The following is a 20,350-nucleotide window of genomic DNA, read 5'->3' on the forward strand; positions in this document are numbered from 1 at the left end:
AGTTATTACTACTTAAATCATTAGTTTCAACAATCTCATTTACTTTTCTTTTCTGTTTCCCTATTACATTTGCCAAATCTTTCATTTTTGCTCCCAGGAAGCTCGAAGCAACGATTCTGTTGGCAAGCACATATTTCATGATCAAATCACCACACCATATTATGTCTTTCTTATATTCTAATTGACTTACCTTGTTGTTATCGTTATGATTCATTGTTATATTATCTACTTTAACGTTTTCCTGCTTCTTCTTGTCCTGTTCATTTTTCCTATTCTGTTGGAGTTTCTTTAATTCTTGCTTGACTTTTTTCCAATTCTCTTGTTGATTGTCATATAATTTATTTTAACTAGGATATTTCAAATGTCAAGTTATCCTCACTTAAATCTGCAACAATGTATTTTACAATTTGATTTCCAATGCACACGAACAATCTTTATTTCTGAATAATAACATTTTAGAAAATGCACTGATCGTTTGCATGCCTAATGGGATTACAGTATGTGCCAGTTCTGGATTGGTTGGCTGAGTAGGGAGAGTGTGTTTCTTCTCTCCAATCTAAAAGCTGTGTACTATTTCCCATTGTGCCAAAGATGTTTGTAAATGTCTTGAGATAGCATGATTTTCATTGACTAATATGAGATCAATGTTCTGTTTACTACTGGTATGAAAAAGACTATGTTTGGAATCTTTCAGGAGCAGGGTTTCTGGAGTTAGCTAACTATGAGAAGACATTCATATAGTTTACATGGAATGTAGAGAAGCGATTGGAATTCTCCATGTTCTTTATGTAGAAAGTCTAATGTAATTCTTATCTTTCCAACAATTCCAAATATCCCGTTACTAGTAGCAGGAATAAATAAATGAAGATGATCAGCTAGCAGTTTGGAATTAAGCCAACCAAACTGTATTCTATATTGACCAGTGGATGAAACTACTTAGATATTATAGAAGTACATCACAATCACATTTCCTACTCATAATGTTTTGTACAACTGGGTGATCACACATCATCCAGTTATAGAAGGCCCATTGTTTTGGTCAAAGAAAGAAGTAGAGCTACCAGAATTAGTAAAGTACCACATTAACATGACTGGCGTTACTGAGATTCCATAGGCCAAAATAGGTAAGATTCTTCTAAGATGAATTATTCAGGCACTATGAATAGGAATCAAGAAAAGGAGGAATCAGCTAATGTTAATATTAATATTTTTTGCTCATATTTATTGCCTAATGAAACATCACCACTCTGCTCATTGAAGCTTGAAGTGGTCCAGTCAAAAAAATAATTCAGCATACTCCAAGTGGCTCAAGACTAGATGACTGTTTACTGACGCCCATCTTGGAAAAAAAAAACATTGAACAAATAATTAATATTTAAGATACTTGTACATATTTAAAAACAATATTTATTGGTCAGGTGGATTTTTTTAAAAAAATTCTTCATTTGATCTCAAATGCCCTCTTCATATGAATTTGCAAAATTACATTTTGTAATTATAACTTTTAAAGTTTCAAGGTTCAACTGGAATTTCACAGAAGTCCATAAGTTGTTTAAATATTGAACATCATGTTCTGTTTCTGCATTTGTTCACAGCAAACAGACTTAAATTCAGGTGGATTTTCTGCACTTTTAATAATTTTAAAATAACTAATTTTTTTTTCATAAAAAAGAACACAAATAAATATACTTGGAATGACAGAGGAATAAGATATATAATTGATTATATCATTACTAATCAGAAACTAGTTCCATGTGTAAGAAATGTGCATGTTTACAGAGGAAACAAAATATTTTCAGATCATTACTTAGTAGTTTCTAAAATAGAAACTACTAAGTAATGATCTGAATATAACAAGTATATAAAGTATATCTATTACAAGAAGAAAGCATTAGAATGCTAAATGTTTTTGTGTCTCGATTGTTATATACAATTTACCTATATATATATATAAAACTTATCTGATAAGACCAACAAATTTCACAGCAGAAAATACAAACATACAAATCTCAGAAAATTAATTTCTGTTTCCTCTCTTTATCTTTACCATCTTCTATAACAAGAAGAAATTTCATCTTCTAAAGCACTCAAGATATTGGTTGTTTTCTGGGTCTTTTCCCTAGCACCAAATATTTGCTTTGTTAGCTTTTCCTCTCTCATTCTGTTCAAGTGACAATACTACGTTAGATTAGCTCCGCTCACATTTCAGTTGTTTCAAATAACTGAAAAATCTCAACCAAAGCCCTGCAATATAATGTGATGTTAAAAGGAATTCACTAGAAAAACAGCCACTTTCCTGTGGTCTCCTACAAGTTTACTATAGTGAGGATCAACTATATCTTGATTTTTAATATGATCTAATTTTTGATCAATTGTTATTTCTAAATCGGTTTAAATATTGTCATGTGTACTGATAGTTTAGTGCTTTGGATTACTTCTCTCTTATTCTATATAAATTTATTTAACTGACTCCCCCCACTATAATTGTTTATTCTATTACCTATATCCATTTTAGTGAAGATAACAAATTTAAATTTGTTATCTTCACTAAAAATTGTGACCAAATAGCTGCAATATTTTACTTATTCTAACAGCTTTTCCACTGAGAATGCAGTTGATGTTAGTCATATTTGGGCTTATTCCATAATTTGTCTTTTTATTGCTTATTTTCATACCAAACTTGTTACAGCAGTTATTTAATATAGTTAAAAAGTCCTTAAGACACTTTGTATTGGATTTATTTAGGAATATAACATGCATGCAAATATGTTTAAAAAGTAAGGAGCCGAGATGAATATTTCTAATTTTTGATATTGGTTTAATGCCACTTTCTTTCATAAGGTGATCCATATAGCTGATTAGTAACAGTGGAGATAGTCTGCTTTCTCTTTTATATCAAACCATTTTCTTGTAAATTATTTCCTTCAATTCTAACAGCTGGTTTACAATTTCAGACTACCACAGATCCTTGGACAGATAAAACTAACAACAAAAAAAATTACACCAATAACTTACAAAATGCTTTAAATGTTATAATAACAATGCAAGAATTAAAGAACAACCTAAGTAAAATAAAAAATGACAAATCAGCAGAAGATGGGATAAACTCTGAGCTGTATAAATTTGTTGGAAAAAAAATTTCATTAGAGATTATTAAAGTGAGCCTGTGTAGCTCAGTGGATGTGGCGTTTGCACACCATGGCGCTTGGCTGCACGAAGGAAGACTTGGTTTCGAGTCTAGTCGGCGACTAGAGGAAATTTTTCTAAGCTTTTTTTCGACCGGTTCCCGAGTTAGTCGATCTCTGGCACGGGCAAGCGGGTTTTTCCTCCCGGAAACTCAGGTTTTTCGTCCCGTAAACTCAAGAAAATCGACTGTAGAATCCACATTGTTTCAGACATTAAATATATTGTGTTAGGGTTAGGGACCACGAGATGGCGGCACATTTGAGCCGTCTCTCTTCACTGTGTACCAGTTATTAGTGATAGCTTTGGGCCATCTATCTCTGATTGGTACCAGTGGAGATTGAACTGCCCACTCAGTCTCCAAAAGTTAGACAGGGCTAAATGGCCTCGCCTACTCCCGTATACGGGAATAAAAAGGCGTTAGCTGATATAGAGATTATTAAATTTTTAAATAAAATATATACAAATGGACAAATACCAATGAATGGAATACAAGTATAGTAATACCTATATTTAAAAAAGGGGATAAAACAAAACCTGCTGATTACAGAAGTATTAGTCTATTTAACACATGCTACAAAATATATAGTAGAATACTTAATGAGAAATTGAAAATATACAATGAAAAAAATATGATTAGAATGTCAAAATGGATTTAGTTACCTATTTACTAGTAGAGGGCCTTCCTTGTATCCATTTTCTCAGTAAGCTCCTTAAAATTAGGTGTGTAATTAGTCAAAGCAGTTCTTACAAGCTCGTTCAAATATTCATCATTTAAAACAGAACTATATTTAGATTTAATAAATTTAAGCGTTGAATATATCACTTCACAGGAGTACGTGGTCCCAAAAACAGAGATCAGTTTTCTGGTGTTGGATACCGTTGGTCCAGAACTTGCTTCCAAAACTCAATTATGGAACATCCACTTTGCTTCACTAGCTTCAGTCCTTCGTCCTCTTGAAGTTCCAAAAACTCCAGTTCTGCAGCTGCAACATCAGTCACAATTGGTTTTGAAATAGGACAACTGCACTCAAGCATTTTCATGAGAAAAGGATTTTCCAAAAAAGCGAATGTTGGCTTAAGTTCTCCAAGGTTGCAAAATCAATTGTTGTGTTCTTCGGCCAGATCATTTAATTTGCTAACATAAGATCCCGTTTCTAATTCCACTCCTGGCGAATTTTTCCAGTATTTTCTTCAGACAAATTAAGTGATTGAAAGTTTTATTTTCTCAAGTCTCTCCAGAAAAGTTATAGTTTGCTATGGAATCTTAGCACGATCTGTGCGAGATAAGTTATTAGTTTTTTCTTTCTCTTGAAGTGAAACGTTTAATACCTGTAGATGCTGGAAAATATCGGTGAAAAATGCTGTCTAACAACCACTGAGTGTCTTCAAGATGAAGGAAAAATTTCTCCTTTTTTCTATAAAACTGTTTGATTTGATTGGGTCTAACAACAAAAAAACTTGTTTAATACACTGCTAACTTAGAGTCATCTTACTAAGCAAAACCATGATACGTCATTAGGAATCTTGTCACAATTCAACTCATCAAGAAAGCACTTGAACAAATAAAATCGACAATTCTTAGAACTACATCCATTACATGTTCAAATTTAAAACACTTGGCAACTAGATGTTCCTTTTGAATAATGCAATGTACAGGTAGGAAAGCAAGATATGATTAATCGTTCTCAAGGAGCCCCCATGAGCCCTTTAGTTTTACCCTTCATAGCTGGAGCACCATCGGTTGCAATGCTGATGATTTTTTCATGCAATATCAAAGCTTTTGTAAGTGCAACATCGAGAGCTTCTTTGATGTCAGAGCCACATGTATCTTTCAATGCTATCAAGTCCAACAGCTCTTCCTTGATGTCCAGGTCATGAGATACAAAATGGACAAACGTAGCTAGTTGTGGTTTGTCCTGAATATCTGTAGATTCATCCAAAGCCAGACTAAATGCAGCACAATTTTTCAAGTTATGGTATAAGTTATTTACAATGTCAGCACTGATAACGGAAATTCTCCTTTCAATTGTATGCCTGGAGACTGGTATCTGTTCAATCAGTTTGAGTAGTATTTTATTACACAGCTCTAAAACTGAAATTATTTGTGCAATATATTCTTCTTGACAAATTCTCATCCCATGTACGGACATTTTGCCTGTCCAATATTAAATACTAAAATAAAACCAGCCTCGGTAGTTACATCAGACCCTTTAGTAAACATGGACATCAATTTACTCTGACCAAGGAGTTATTCTTTCAAAGTTGAAAGTTTAGTTTGCTTCAGATCAGAGCCAAGAGGAAGTTCTTTACTAAAATTACTGTGATGCGTGTCATAATGACGCTTGAGCTTGCTGGCTTTGAATCACACAAGTGTTATTTGGCATATGGCATACATTGGTTTAGTTTGTCGTTTCACAAAAAGAAACTCCTCTTTCCACCATGGCCTAAAACTACTGTGTTCCTCTTCACATTTATGTTTTTATGCGACATTTCTAAGCACTTGTACCATTGTAGATGTTTCACATACAAAAGCATTGGTCAAAGGTTATGGCTCTTCTAAGTCTTACGGGAATCATTTTGGATCCAAAAGAACGCGTAGCTGGCCACCCATACTATAAACCAAGGAGTAAGACAGGGATGTCCTCTGTCTCCAAAACTTTTCAATATTTATATTAATGAAATATTAATACAGTGGAACACCTTAAACAATCCAGGTATAAAAATTTCCCAGAATAACAAAATAAATATGCTATTATTTGCAGATGATCAGGTAACAATATCAGATAAGGAAGACAATTTACAAAGAGCAATATATAATTTAAACGCTATAGTAAACAGTTTGGAAGGAAAATATCCATAGATAAAACTAAAACAATGGCATTTTGCGGACAAACTCCAGTTAGAAGTAAAATAATTATCATCATCATCAAATTCCTGCCATGTATCCTCAAGAGGTGTACAGGATATGATAGCACTACATGAAAAAAATTACATCATTACTAACTTCCTATCTACAATTTTCCTCCAAATCAGTCTGTTACTTGTCAAGACTCCAACATTATCAGATCTTATATTTCTATCGTCTAAGGCACTTTGTACCATATCAATCCACTTATATCTTGGACTTCCTCTGGGTCATTTTGCTGCCAACCTGGAAGAAAACAACTGTTCTGCTAATCTTTCCTCTCCCATTTTGTTTAAATGACCATACCACCTTAGATTAGCAATGCTAACACATTCCTGGATGCTGACAATGTCAAGTTCTTTCCTAATATCCTCGTTTTTAATATGATATTGCCACTGATGCCATCTGGTCATGTCTATAATCTTTCTCAGGACTCTCATATCTGTGGTCTCTAGTCTTTGGTCAAGTGTTTTACTTCTGACGCAACTCTCAGATCCATAAGTTAAAACTGGTTTGAACAGTGTCTTCTATACAGCTAATTTAGTGTTCCGACTAATTTCTCTCTTATTCCATATGAATTTATTCAATTGACTTCCCATCATAACAGCTTTGCTGATTCTGTTGTCTATTTCTATATTTAATTTACCATCTTCACTAAAAATCATGCCTAAGTAGCTGAAATGTTTTACTTGTTCCACAGGTTCTCCATTCACAACACATTTGACATTTTCAATGATTCTACCTATTTTCATTGTCTTTGTCTTTTTATTGCTGACCTTCATACCATATCTATTACAACAGTTATTCAATTTAGTCAGAGAATCTTGCAGACTTGTAGTGAATTTATTTAGAAGTATAACATCATCCGCATAAAGCAAAGAGCTGACATTAACATCTCCAATTTTGATATCATGTTTAATACTACATTCCTTCATAATGTGATCCATATAGATAATGAATAACAGAGGGGATAATGTACATCATTGTCTCACACCAGATTTAACATTAAACCATCTTCCTGTACTTCCTTCAATTCTAACTGCCGACTCACAACTCAAATAAAGACTAAGTATTGCTTGATATAATGCCCAATTAACACCATATAACTGTAGCATATTGAATAGCTTCTCTCTTGGCACTTTGTCATATGCCTTTTCCAAATCGACAAAACTTAAATACAGATTTTTGTTATATTCTCATTCTTTCTTGACTATTTGTCATAAAGTGAAGATCTGATCCTGATAGCCTCTATATGACCTGAATCCAGCTTGTTCTTCACCAAGGTTTTCTTCCACAATTCTTCTCAACCGTTTCTCAAGTATACTTGCATAGATCTTGCCAGGAACACTCAGTAGGGAAATACCTCTGTAATTCTCACATTCAGTTTTATTGCCCTTTTTATATATGGGTACTATGAGAGCTCTACACCAATCATCTGGAATTCATCCCTCTGTCCAGGCTTTCTGAACTATGCAATGCAGCCACCGTAAGACTCTTATACCAACATACTTCAGCATTTCTGGTCGAATATCATCTACTCCTGCTGCCTTACCACATTTCAAGTCTTCGATGGCTTTTTCTACTTCAAGTATGGATATGTATTCCTAACTGCATGCCTGGTCAGTGTTTTTTACCACTGTGCTGTCATCATTGCTTGTTTCATTTAGCAGTTTTTCAAAGTAATTACTCCATACTTCAAGGATATCTTTTTCTCCCGTTTTCATGTCACCTTTATCATCTCTAACTCCTTTTACAGCACTCTTTCCTCCATTCCTAAGCTTCTTTAACAACCTCCAGAATATTTTGCCACCTTCTTGATATTTATTTTCTATATTCTTGCCAAAGTCCTCCCATGACTTTTGTTTAGCTAGTTTTACACAGTGTTTAGCATTTTTGCATTTGTCTCGGTATTCTCAAAGAGCACAAGCTGACTTATTTGCCAGGAACTTTTGATATACTTTCTTCTTTTCCTTCACTGCCTCTTTAACTTCCTGTGTCCACCATGTAGTAATAATTTTTCTATCCTTGCAGACAACTTTGCCACATGCCTCTCTAGCCGAATCAATCAGGGCTTTCTTCAAGACTTGCCACTGAATCTCCAAGGTTTGATTCCGGTTCTCAAACTCTTTCATTTTTTCTTCAATAATCTTTGTGTATTTTAGTCTACAGTTCACATCTGAGAGCTGCTCAACTTTTATTCGCGTTAAAACATTCTTACATGTCATTCTTTTCAATATGAAATTCAATTTTATCCTACTCAAGACTAAATAGTGATCACTTCCAATTTCAAATCCTCTGTACACTCTGGTGTCCTGCACCAGGGAGAAAACATCACTATCAACAATAACACAGTCAATGAGACTTTTCTTATTCCTTGCCTCTTCTCTCCATGTGAATGTTGAAACATGGTGTTAGTAATAACCAGTCCATGTCCTGAGCAGAAATCTAACAGATATTTGCCATTATTATTAGCTTTGCTCTTTTCTTCAAATTTTCCCAAAACATTTTTGTATGTCTCACAATCATTTCCTACTCTGCTATTTAGATCCCCAACAAGGACCAACTTTTCCTTTTTCATTATGTCAGTTGCTTTCTCTAAAGCTTCAAAAAATTCCTCCACTTCTACCTTAGTAGAAACTTCTGTGGGACAATAGGCACAAATAAGTCTCATTGTCCAGTTACCCATTGTGATATTCGCCCACATCACTCTACTTGATATCGCCTGCATTCAAGAAGATTAGCCTCGTATTTTGTGTTGAATACTATGACTACTCCTTCTTTTTCTTGATTGTCATTGCCTGAATATAACATTTTGTATTTATTGCTCAGGAAGATCTCACCAGTTTTGGTCTTTTTTTGTTTCAGTCACCCCTATTATGTCGATCTGGTACTTAACTAATTCCTCAGCTATCTCCATTTCTTTGCCATTCAGGCTTCTTATGTTGATAGTACCAATCTTTAACTCTGGTGATGTTGAGTTGGGGTGTGTTTTCAGATTTTTTCCAGTAGCTGACTTTTCGTTGTTTGCCCTGGTTCCATGGTGAAAACAACGGGGGCCTTGTTTAACCGGGCGACGCCTAAGCCAGCATGAAATTTTGTCATATTGTACCATCATTTTTTATTTTGGTTTAACCAATAGGAATACAATTTGGTCGGCTAAATCCCAAATTGCCAACCCATCATTGTTCGTTCAGTATCCAAGTAGATACCCAACAGGGTGCACCACGAGAAGGTGAGGATTGGACATTAGGTCAGAAGCCCTGGTCGGTTCTCTGCATTCCTTTAAAGGCTATGTGGAGGTCTCCTCTCAGTTATACAGCTTTGACCCTTAAGCACCCCTTAAAATAATTATTAATAATAAAATAATAGAACAGATAAATACTTTCAGTTATCTTGGATGTGAAATATCACCTGAAGGAGAAAAAATTAAAAACTTCAAAATTTTTACAGATTATAGGCTTGATAAATAGAACAATCAATCCAAATATAGTACAAAAAGAAACACACTTGAAAATACAATAAAATAAAAACAAGTGAAATGAGATTTATGGGAACTCTAAAATACACATTATTAGACCAAAAATGGAAGAACCAAAAACAAAATCAATAGAAGAAAACTAAACAATTATAAACAAAAATGGCCAACACCCAATATTCTAAACAAATAATAAAATATAAGCCAATTGGAAAGAGAAGGCCGGGTAGATCTCAAAAAAGGATATTAGACAGATAATGAGACCGGAACAGACCAAAATGGTCTACATCGATAATTAGCGTTAGGATGATAATGATAGCATAAAAATTAATAAAATAGTAATTTATTAAACATATTTTTCTGTAACGGGAATATAATATATTCAATGCATTTAGAATAAACTTATATATGCCATCTTAGGAGATACATTTTGCTATTATAGTATAATAAGATAAGCAGGAAACTGAAAGTCACCATGTTTTTTTATTTTTTAAAGATCTGGCTTTTTCAGCTTGCCTATCCAAAGGTAGAGCAAACAGATAAGTGAGAAATTACCGTATACTATGTTGTACAGTACAAGCAGCATAAGATGTTACTTAGCATGTTCATCATCACAGCTTCCATACTGATTAAGATATGGTATAATCCACAAAGTCAAAATAATGTATTTTGAATTAGGGTGATCATCATGATATATCAGTATGTATGCACAGCAATTCACATAATACCCTAAATGTTAGAGATTATGCAATGAATTTTTATCAGCAGAGCTATCAATACTAAACATTTTAATTTTTACCTCGAACTGTGGCCAGTTCATTGCCATTGATACCCCATGATTATTGGACCACCATTTCAAGTCTTTTGCTGCATCAGCATTCTGTATGGTGTGCTTGTATTCTTCATAAATTTGTGATAACCTAACAGTGAAAGATAAAATGAATTTCATTATATGCATTTATGAAACTGATCTTAAATAAATATAAAAATGAAAGAAACCACAGTGTGCAAAATATTCATGAACTAATTTTGCGATAAATAATCATAACAGTCAACCAGCCTCTATAGAAGGAAATAGTGATGAACTTCACCCGATGAACTAACAGGTACTACAGCAATAGTGTCATAGTGCATATTTTTTAGCACAACATGCTAACTACTTGAAAGTGATAGATAGCATGCTGTGCTTAAAAAAAATATAGCAGTTTTTGTAAGTAAGTTATCCACATTTGACATCACTGGACACTGTATGGTAACTCCTGTACCTAAGAGGGTTTTGGGAGCTAGTTTCTGCTGGAAGAAGTGACAGGATCACAGATGCCTTTTACACACAGAATTAGTAAGATATTAACAAACATCTATGCCCATAATAAGTTTAGTTTAATCCTTTATCCAAGTGTGAGCAAACAAAGTTTGTGCCTGAAAGTATCTTCAGGACTGGGGTAAGGTGGTACAACACCGGGCAACTCATTGCAAAGGTGGAGAAAGCTCTCATCACTCCTATCTCAGTATCTCCCATAATGCAAAGCACATCTCCTTGCAGATATGCGTAATGCTATGCATTAAGGCAATGGCCACTACCCATACCGGTTTCGACCTTTATTGAGGTCTCGTCGGTGAGAGCCAGGCCCAGTAGTGGAGACACCAAGGCACAAGCAGTGAGAGGTCATCCCAACCTATAGGAGTTGCCAAAGGGTGTACAGCCTTATTATTAAATTACTCCAGATTCAGAGAAAGATGTTGAGAGTTCATTTTTCACTTGGTTAGACTATAATAAGTTTAGTTCTGCCGTGTCTCCACTACTGGGCCTGGCTACTGTCTCCACTACTGGACTGATGAGATCTCAATAAAGATCGAAACCGGTCTGGGTAGTGATCTCCCACCATAATGTATAACATCATACATCTCCTAGGAGATGGGTTTTACATTATGGAAAATACTAAGAATAGTGATCAGAACTTTCTCCACTTTTGCAACGAGTTGCCCTAGTTTGTACTACGTACTTGAACTATGTGCTTTAGCTTACACTAGTAGTTGCCAATACGTTTATAGTTACTATATTTGGCATGAAACTCTTTGATTCCAATCTTTGAGTTTCTTATTCGGTTTTAAAAGAATGTGGGATTTAATATCCCCTTAATTTAAATAATGTTTTACATTGCCGAAATGAAGCCTATTGGCTCTTTATTTTAAATAATTTATGGGTGCACCTTTTTGACAACTTGTATAGCAGAGTATACAAGTTCTTTTCGCTATACCCTTAGTATTATACTTTGGTCTAGCTACTCACTGATGAGATCTCAATAAAGATCGAAACCGGTCTGGGTAGTGATCTCCCACCATAATGTATAACATCATACATCTCCTAGGGCAGCACTTCCCAAACTGTGGGCCGTAGGTTTTGTTGAGGGGGAGCTGTGAAATAATGAAAACAAATTTAAAATGTTTTAAGACTTAAGCAAACTATTTTTATTTTAAAAGAAATGTGTTTAATTTTTATTATTTATTATTTCTTTTATGTTATTTTTTATATTTTAATGGAAAAAATCACACATTGGTTCACAAGTTTTGCTTCTTGCGTATTTCGGCGCTTAATGAATATTAGTAAATATATGCTTGTTCATACATTTCAAAGCAGAAATCTAAGAATTGCAGTTTCAAATATTTCACCTGATATTGGTGTAGCAGTATTGAAACACATCCATCACATTAAATTGTTATTAAACTTCTTTTGTGTTTTTAATTCTTTCTTTATTACTAATCGTTTTACATTTCAGGTGCTTGTACTGAAAATGTACAATAACAATATATCTATCTATATTAAAATATGAGATACGTGCCATGTCAAATGGGTATGTAAGATGCTAAAAATGTAATATTTGCATTTGATTTTTGCAATATTTGCTGTGTATGTTTCGTATTGAATATAAATACAATAAATATTATAATAATATATGTCTATATTACGATTTTTTTTCCCGAGGGGGCCGTGAAATATTTTAATTTTTCTGAAGAGGGCCCTCACATCCAGAAGTTTGGGAAGCACTGTCCTAGGAGATGGGTTTTACATTATGGAAAATACTAAGAATAGCGATCAGAACTTTCTCCACCTTTGCAACGAGTTGCCCTAGTTTGTACTACATACTTGAACTACGTGCTTTAGCTTATGCTAGTAGTCGCCGATACGTTTATAGTTACTAAATTCGGCATGAAACTCTTTTATTCCGATCTTTGAGTTTCTTATTCGGTTTTAAAACAATGTGGGATTTAATATCCCCTTAATTTAAATAATGTTTTACATCGCCGAAATGAAGCCTATTGGCTCTTTATTTTAAATAAAATGGTGTATTTCATAACAACAGTCTTGTCAAGTGCCATCATAAATTATTACATTGAACTGTTTTTGGCTTATCTTATGAATATATAATCCTGTTCTATCTAATTTTCCCACCAAATATGGGTGGACACATTTTGACACATGCCCTAATACAAATTCAGAATTTGGTATTTAGGGCATATGTTAATTTAATCCAAGCCAGTCAAAAAAGAATCATTTCTTTGTATAATTTCAAAATACAGTGGTATATCGCTAATCCAAACTGCGGTTTGAAAGAAAAAAAGTTTTATTTATTACGTAGTATTATTTTGTGTACTATTATTTATTTTATTATTATTACAGTATAGTATTTTTTCATACTGTCGATTGTACGGTTATGCTGTAGGCCTATTTTGTTTTATTGTGTTCATGTTTGCTTTTTTATACTGTATTGTCGGCATGAATCGCCGCTGTCATTAATGAACTGATTAGTCATGACTATTGCACAATGTTTGTATATCTTTACGTTCCTTCAACAACAACAACGACGCCCTAGCCTAAAGCCTGGTTGTATATAACACTGCTTTTCTTTGGTAATTGAAATGAAACATTGTTTGAGTTGTTGTTTATTGTTTTGTGTTTTTGTAAGTTTTCAGTGAATGATTATTGATTGTTTTAGTGTGATTTTATTTCTCTGATAAATTTTAAAAGTGACAATTTTGTTTATTAACTTAATTTTTTAAGTTACTGTTTTTAACACTAAAATTTATTTCATTAAAATGGCTACGGGGTCAAAGCCTACCAAAAGAAAACATGTAACATTATCATTGTCAGATAAGTGTAAAATAATTCAGTGTCTAGAAAAGGGTGAAGTGACCGTACAATTTGCTACTGAATACAATGTCAGCAAATCTACAATCAGTGACATAAAAAAAAACAAAAAAAAAAACAAGATTTTAACTTATATTTCAACCACAGAAGAAGAAGGACCAAGAAAGAGACAAACTCTGAAAACAAGCGATTTTTCTTTACTTGATTCTGCTGTTTACACGTGGTTTCTTCAAGAAAGAAGTCGTCATACTCCCATCTCTGGAGACATTTTAAAGCAGAAAGCTAAACATTTCCATTCACAAATTTACCTGGATCAGAAATTCAAAGCAAGTGATAGTTGTTATACAGACTAAAAAAATTTAAGAAATGCCAGGGTATTCAGCATCTATCAATATCAGGGGGAAAACTGTCTAGCGACATTTCTGCCATAGAACCATTCCAAAAAGCTTTTTTTAGAAAAAAATTCTTGAATTAAATTTAACTGATGATTAAATTTATAATGCGGACGAAAGTGGTCTTTGTTCGAGGTCATTATCAGAGAAAACTCTAGTTCACAGAAATGAAGCCTCAGCGCCCAGTCAAAAAATGTCCAAAGAATGTGTCACGATAATGCCTTGTGCAAATGCCTCAGGAAAAAAAACATAAATTAAAGTTACTTATGATTGGAAAATCAAAAAGCCCAAGCCCATTTAAGAACTGTTGCCTTCCGGTTTTGTACCAAAGTCAACGTAAAGGACGGAGGAATGTCGAACTTTTTTCAAACTGGTTTCATAATGATTTTGTATGAAATCGTTATGAAACCAGTTTTTAATAAGTTTTTAAAACTTATTAAAAATCCCAGAATTTAGAACAGAAAGCACTTTTATTATTGGATAACTGTCCTGAACATCCTCCGGCAGAAGAATTGATTAGTGAGGACGGAAATTTTATGGCTATGTTTTTGCCTCCAATGTTGCAACAAATGGATCAGAACATAATACAATCCATTAAATTAAAATATCGTAAAGACCTGCTTTTAAATGTAATTTCCCAAAATCATGACATTACCACATCAATAAAAAATATAAATTTGAAAGATGTAGCATTCTCAGTTGCTGCTGCTTGGGAAGTCGTCGAACCTAAAGCAATTTGAGTGGCCATCAAAATTACAATGGAAAAATCTGTGGCCTTCTAGAATTTACCAAGATAATTATGGTGATACACAAAAAGAGGAAATTCAGATCGTGCATAATTTGGTTAAAAATATAAATATGGAATGGATTACAGGTAGAACAAAAAGTGAATTCAAAATCAAAAGCTGAAATTATAAATATGGCGCTACAGAATGAATTAGAAGACAATAAGGAACTCAAAGAAAAAAAAGTAAAACATGAAGAGGCAGTTGACAGTTTTAATATGTGTATAGAATGGGCTAAGAAGAATGATATGCCAGTCCACAAAATCTTATTGCTAATGCAGCTCCGAGAAGAAGCATTCGAAAAAAGTTTAGCTTCCAAGAAGCAAAAGAAAATCAGTGACTTTTTTACAAAGAAATAAAAAAAAACTTTTTTTGTGTTATTTGGTGAAACTTTTTTTTGTGCTGTGTACAAGAAAGTGATATTTTTATGCAAATTAAGTTATGTACTGAACTATGCAATTTTATTAAATCAGAATCTTCAACAATACAAGTACATACAACTAAATTCTTTACTAAAATAAACTTGTGTACTGTATTATTTTTTAAGTTTTACATTACAGTAGCTTTTTTTTTCTATCGGTTACTTCATTTATTTACAGAAATTAAATAGATGTACCATTAGAATCTGATTATTTTTTCTTAAACACTAGATGGGACTCAAATGACCAATGCAGATGACATGGTTGAGCTATTTAATGATCAATTTATTAGAGTGTTCCATCCTGGTACACCAGGCTTTCATCCTAGAAGGATGAGGAGTGATGAAGTGGTTAGAAGTGAATGAAGAGGATATATTCCAAATGCTGAGTACACTAAATGTCATAAGGTTGTCTCTTGGGGAAAAATTCGCTAATCTGAATGAGCACGGTTTTTATTAGTTTGGATTAGCGAGATACCACTGTACTTAATTTTTTTTTTCTCATGCAAATTGTCCCCTTAAAAACTAATATAGCTCCAAAACAAGATGAGGAAGTGGTGGGAAAGATCCAGAGGCAAATAAAGATGGTGAATGGTCTATGGAATGCTCCCTATGATGACAGATTAAAGGTTTGTGGATTGCAAAAGCTGGCTGATAGGCAGAAAAGAGGGGATATGATAGAAAAATTTAATTTACTAAAAGAGTTTTATAAGAATGATGGTATGGAATTATTTTGGCACTTAGCTAAAGGGGACAGAAAAAGGGATCATCCCTAGAAACTGAGTAAGTGTGTATAGCAAGAATGTGAGAACTAGTTTTGCTTGGAGAGTGGTGAATAAGTAAAATGGTTTGCCAAAATCTGTTCAGTACTTTGTCAATGACAAGAGAAAGAGAGAGAGAACACTGTGTGGATAGTTTAGGTCTCCCTCAATGAGTATTCAGATTCCATGGAGATACATGCAATAATAAATAACTAACTGATCCAAACTCTTGTTTCCCACACACAAATATTAGCCACAGCTTGGTTTCTGCTGTGATTCTGATACAGTGGAAAGAGAGAGAGAGAGAGTGTGTGCATGTGTGCACGCAAGGAAGAGTGTTAAAAATGATATCAGAATTCTGGAATATTTATTATGAAGATAGATTCAGAATTTGTGGACTTCAGACACTAGAAAACCCCTCAAATCATATGACCCCTCTTTCTCCTGCAAACAGGAGAAAGAGGAGTGATATGATTGAGACTTACAAACTTCTGAAAGGGGGTCATACAGGATTTCAGTTGATGGAATTTTTCATTTAATGGAGGGTGGGGAAAGGACAAGAGGGCATCCTTGAAAGCTGAGAATGAATGCTGCTAAGAAGGGGTGAGGGCTTGATTTTTCTCTCATAGAGTGGTACACATGATTGGAATGGATTGCCAATGGATGTTGTGTGTGCAAGCAGTGTGAATGAATTCAAGAACAAGTATGATAGCTGGTGTGTATAGTATGTGTCCTCTCTCGATGAGTCCCTAACTGCCTGGACGTCTCAAAATTGCACACTATAGTCCAAGTGAGGTCTTATCAAGGTCTTGTAAAGAGGCAAAATGACATCCTTATCTTTACACCTTATCTATTGCAATGTTGAATGTTTATTTCAACATTGCAATTATCTTTTGAGTTGTATTTGTAATCTTTGCTGCATGGCCCCTGAACTTCAACTTTCTATCTGCTAACACTCCAGGATTTCTAGCCTGATCAGTTTCTTCTAGTATAATCCTACCAATATGATATAACATTGGATATCTAATCACGGTAAAGTGCATGACCTTACATTTATTAATGTTGAAACTGACATTGATTTTCATATGCCCACAATTCCAGCCTATTCAAATCATTATGCAAGTACTGCATATCAGCAGCATTTTTGATTATCCTCCCTATCTTTGCATCATCATCAAATAGCTGTATCCTTCCCAATATCATTAATGTTCAGATTGAATAACAGTGGACCAAGGACTGATCCTTGTGGTACACCACTGGTAAACTTAAATCTTGAATACTCACATCCCCTGTATACCACTTTTTTGATATCTGTCAGTCAGCCATTCTATTATCCATGCTAATATTTTATAATCCAAATCCATATTCTCCAATTTATGCAACAGTCTTCCATGCTGTATTCTGTCAAAAGCCTTAAGTATCATGGTGTATCCATTCCCCTTGTCTCATTCAACGGTAACATTATTATAGAATGTGAGCAAGTTGCTAAAACACGACCTTCCTTTAGTAAACCCATGCTGTTAATTGCAAAGTAGAGATTAACTGTCAACCAATTTCTGAATGTGAGCCCTAGCCATTTTTTTCAAAATCTTCACTACAATTCTTCTGGAATTTTCCCTGTTCTGAGACTTAAATTATATAGCATGGTCAAAGGAATAGACAGCTGAACATGATAACTAATATTTAAGGAATTGACAGCGTATACTAGAAATATAAATGAATTAAACTTTAATATATACTTTCCGATATTTCGGCAAACGTCACGTTGCCATCTTCTTGGGAACTTACTACAAAGACACGTGCACACAAGTACTAATAACAGCAAATGAGACTGAAGCTAGGAAGCTAACGCTTTCCTAAAGTCCTGATGGTGCCCCCTGGCGGGCTATATTGGTAGTTCTTGGCCTTTGGGCTGAAGTTCTTCTGATAAAAGTTTCCCAAATTTGGGGCAGTCTCATGCATCCAAATTTGTTGAGGTTTGGCATGTTCCTAAGGGCCGAGGCTGATTCCATGAATAGTCTTTCATACTTGAACTTGCTGCGGTGTATTACTGTGGCTTTCTTCCATCTTATTCTGTGGCGAGTATCCAGAGCGTGGTCTGCAAGCCTAGAGTGGCTGTACTGGTGAAATCGGATGTAATCCTTGTGTTCTGAGATTCTGATATTTGCTGTCCCGCCTGTTTGGCCAAAGTAGGACAATTTACAGCTGCAAGGGACCTGGTATACACCAGGTAGGTCTAGGGGAAGTGGTTGGTCTTTAGTGGAGCGGATAAGGGATGCCAGTTTTCTATGTGGTCTGTAACAAGTGGTCAAGTAATGTTTTTTTAAGATTTTATTGATTTTTTCCGAGGTGCCTTGGATGTAGGGAATGGTGATGGATTTAGAGTAATCTTTTTTGTGAAGGGGAGGGGTGGTGGGTTGTGGATAACTGGGTTAAGTATTTTTTGGGATTTTTGGAGGGGGTAGCCATTGGCTGAGAAAGTGTTACGGATGTGATTTAGTTCAGTGGTTAGGGCTTGATCATTTGAACAGATTATTTTTGCCCTGTTGAATAATGTCTTAATATGCTTATATTAAGACATTATTCATGATTTAACCAGCTTATACGCTGGTTAAATCATGTTTAACCAGCGTATAAGCCTCTCAACAAGAATAAAGACAGCTGAACAGTCTTTTAGCACCCATGCTGATATCCCAACAGCCTCTATTGCTGAATTCTTATTCAGCGTGTTCAAAAGCTCTAATACCTCCTCTTCATACACTTGAGTTTTATCATCATCATAAAAGTTTTGCAGTAACTACATGCATAATTCAGAGTGCCTGGTCAGAAGGTCAAATTACAGATGGAGTAGCTCTCTCATAGTTCCCAACTATAAAAAAAAAAAGAGAATAAAGTTGAAAGTGCGAATTACAAAGAAATTCCTTACTAAGCATCCCAGGTAAGATTTATGCAAGCATATTTGAGAAAAAGCTGAGAAAAACTGGAAGAGCAAGATGGGTTCAGGAAAAATAGTTGAGAAATCATGGGAATATAAAGAAGAATCTGTATTTATGTTTTGTAGATCCAGAAAAGGCAGATGACAAGATGCTCACAGAAAAGCTTCTCAGGAAACTACAATTATATGGGATAAATGAAGCATTATACAGATAATATATAGTTTATATATGAATTGTAAGTCAGCAGTCAGAATTGAAGGGAATGCAGGAAGATGGTTTGTTGTAAAATCAGGTGTAAGGATGCATACTATTTCCACTCTCATTCACCATTAATATGGATTGCATTATGAAAGCAAGTGGCATTAAACCTGATATAGAATCGAAAATATTAAACTTAGCTCTTCGCTTTATGCAGATGATGGTCTCTTATACACCCTCAGGATTCTCTAACTAAATTGAATAATAGCTGTAACAAATTTGGTATGAAAATCAGCAATAAAAATACCAAAACTATGACAACAGGCAGTAGCATAGAAAATTTCAGCTATTTAAGCACCATTTTTAGTGAAGATGACAGGTTAAATCTGGAAATAGACAACAGAATAAGCAAAGCTGGTATGGTGGGTATAAATTTATATGGAATAAAAGAAATATTAGCCAAAACACCAAACTAGCAGTATACAAGACAGTGTTCGAACCAATTTTAAGTTATGGATCTGAGAGTTGTGTTAGAAATAAAGCTCTTGATCAAAGACTAGAGACCACAGATATCAGGGTTTGAGAAAAATTAGGAGAGTGAACAGATGACATTAGTGGCAGAATCATATTAAAAATGAAGACACATTAGGAATGAACTTGACATTATTAGCATTCAAGAATATATCAGCAAAGCTAATCTAAGATGGAATGGCTACCTAAACGGAATGGGAGAGAAAAGGTTAGCAAAAGAGGTATTTGATGCCAAGATGACAGGAAAGAGTCCTACAGGAAGACCAAAATGTCATAATCAAATTTCTGACATGTACCCTCAAGAGGTGTACAGGATATGATAGTACTACATGAAAACTTACATCATCACTAACTTTCTATCTACAATTTTCCTCCAAATCAATCTGTTACCTGTCAAGACTTCAATATTATCAGATCTTATATTTCTATCGTCTAAGGCACTTTGTACCGAATCAATCCACATATATCTTTGTCTTCCACTGGGTCTTTATCCCACCAACCTGGAAGAAAACAACTGTTCTGCTAATCTTTCCTCTCCCATTTTGTTTAAATGACCATACCACCTTAGATTAGCAATGCTAACACATTCCTGAATGCTAACAATGTCAAGTTCTTT

At 34.4% G+C, this 20,350-nt stretch overlaps 1 protein-coding gene across 2 annotated transcripts in view; it reads right to left on the reverse strand.

Annotated features, from left to right (window-relative positions):
• Positions 1-20,350, reverse strand: part of LOC150092728 (protein kinase C and casein kinase substrate in neurons protein 1-like) — a 214,643-nt gene that overhangs the window by 58,701 nt on the left and 135,592 nt on the right. For both annotated transcript variants that reach the window (XM_090414551.1, XM_090414550.1), the window contains exon 6: positions 10,366-10,486. In XM_090414551.1, coding sequence (XP_090270677.1) covers positions 10,366-10,486 — 121 coding nt within the window. The remainder of the gene's footprint in view (positions 1-10,365; positions 10,487-20,350) is intronic.

The sequence above is a fragment of the Typopeltis vanoorti genome, chromosome 25, assembly GCF_054136105.1.
Source record: "Typopeltis vanoorti isolate ZY-2024b chromosome 25, IOZ_Tvanoo_1.0, whole genome shotgun sequence".
NCBI lineage: Eukaryota > Metazoa > Arthropoda > Arachnida > Uropygi > Thelyphonidae > Typopeltis > Typopeltis vanoorti.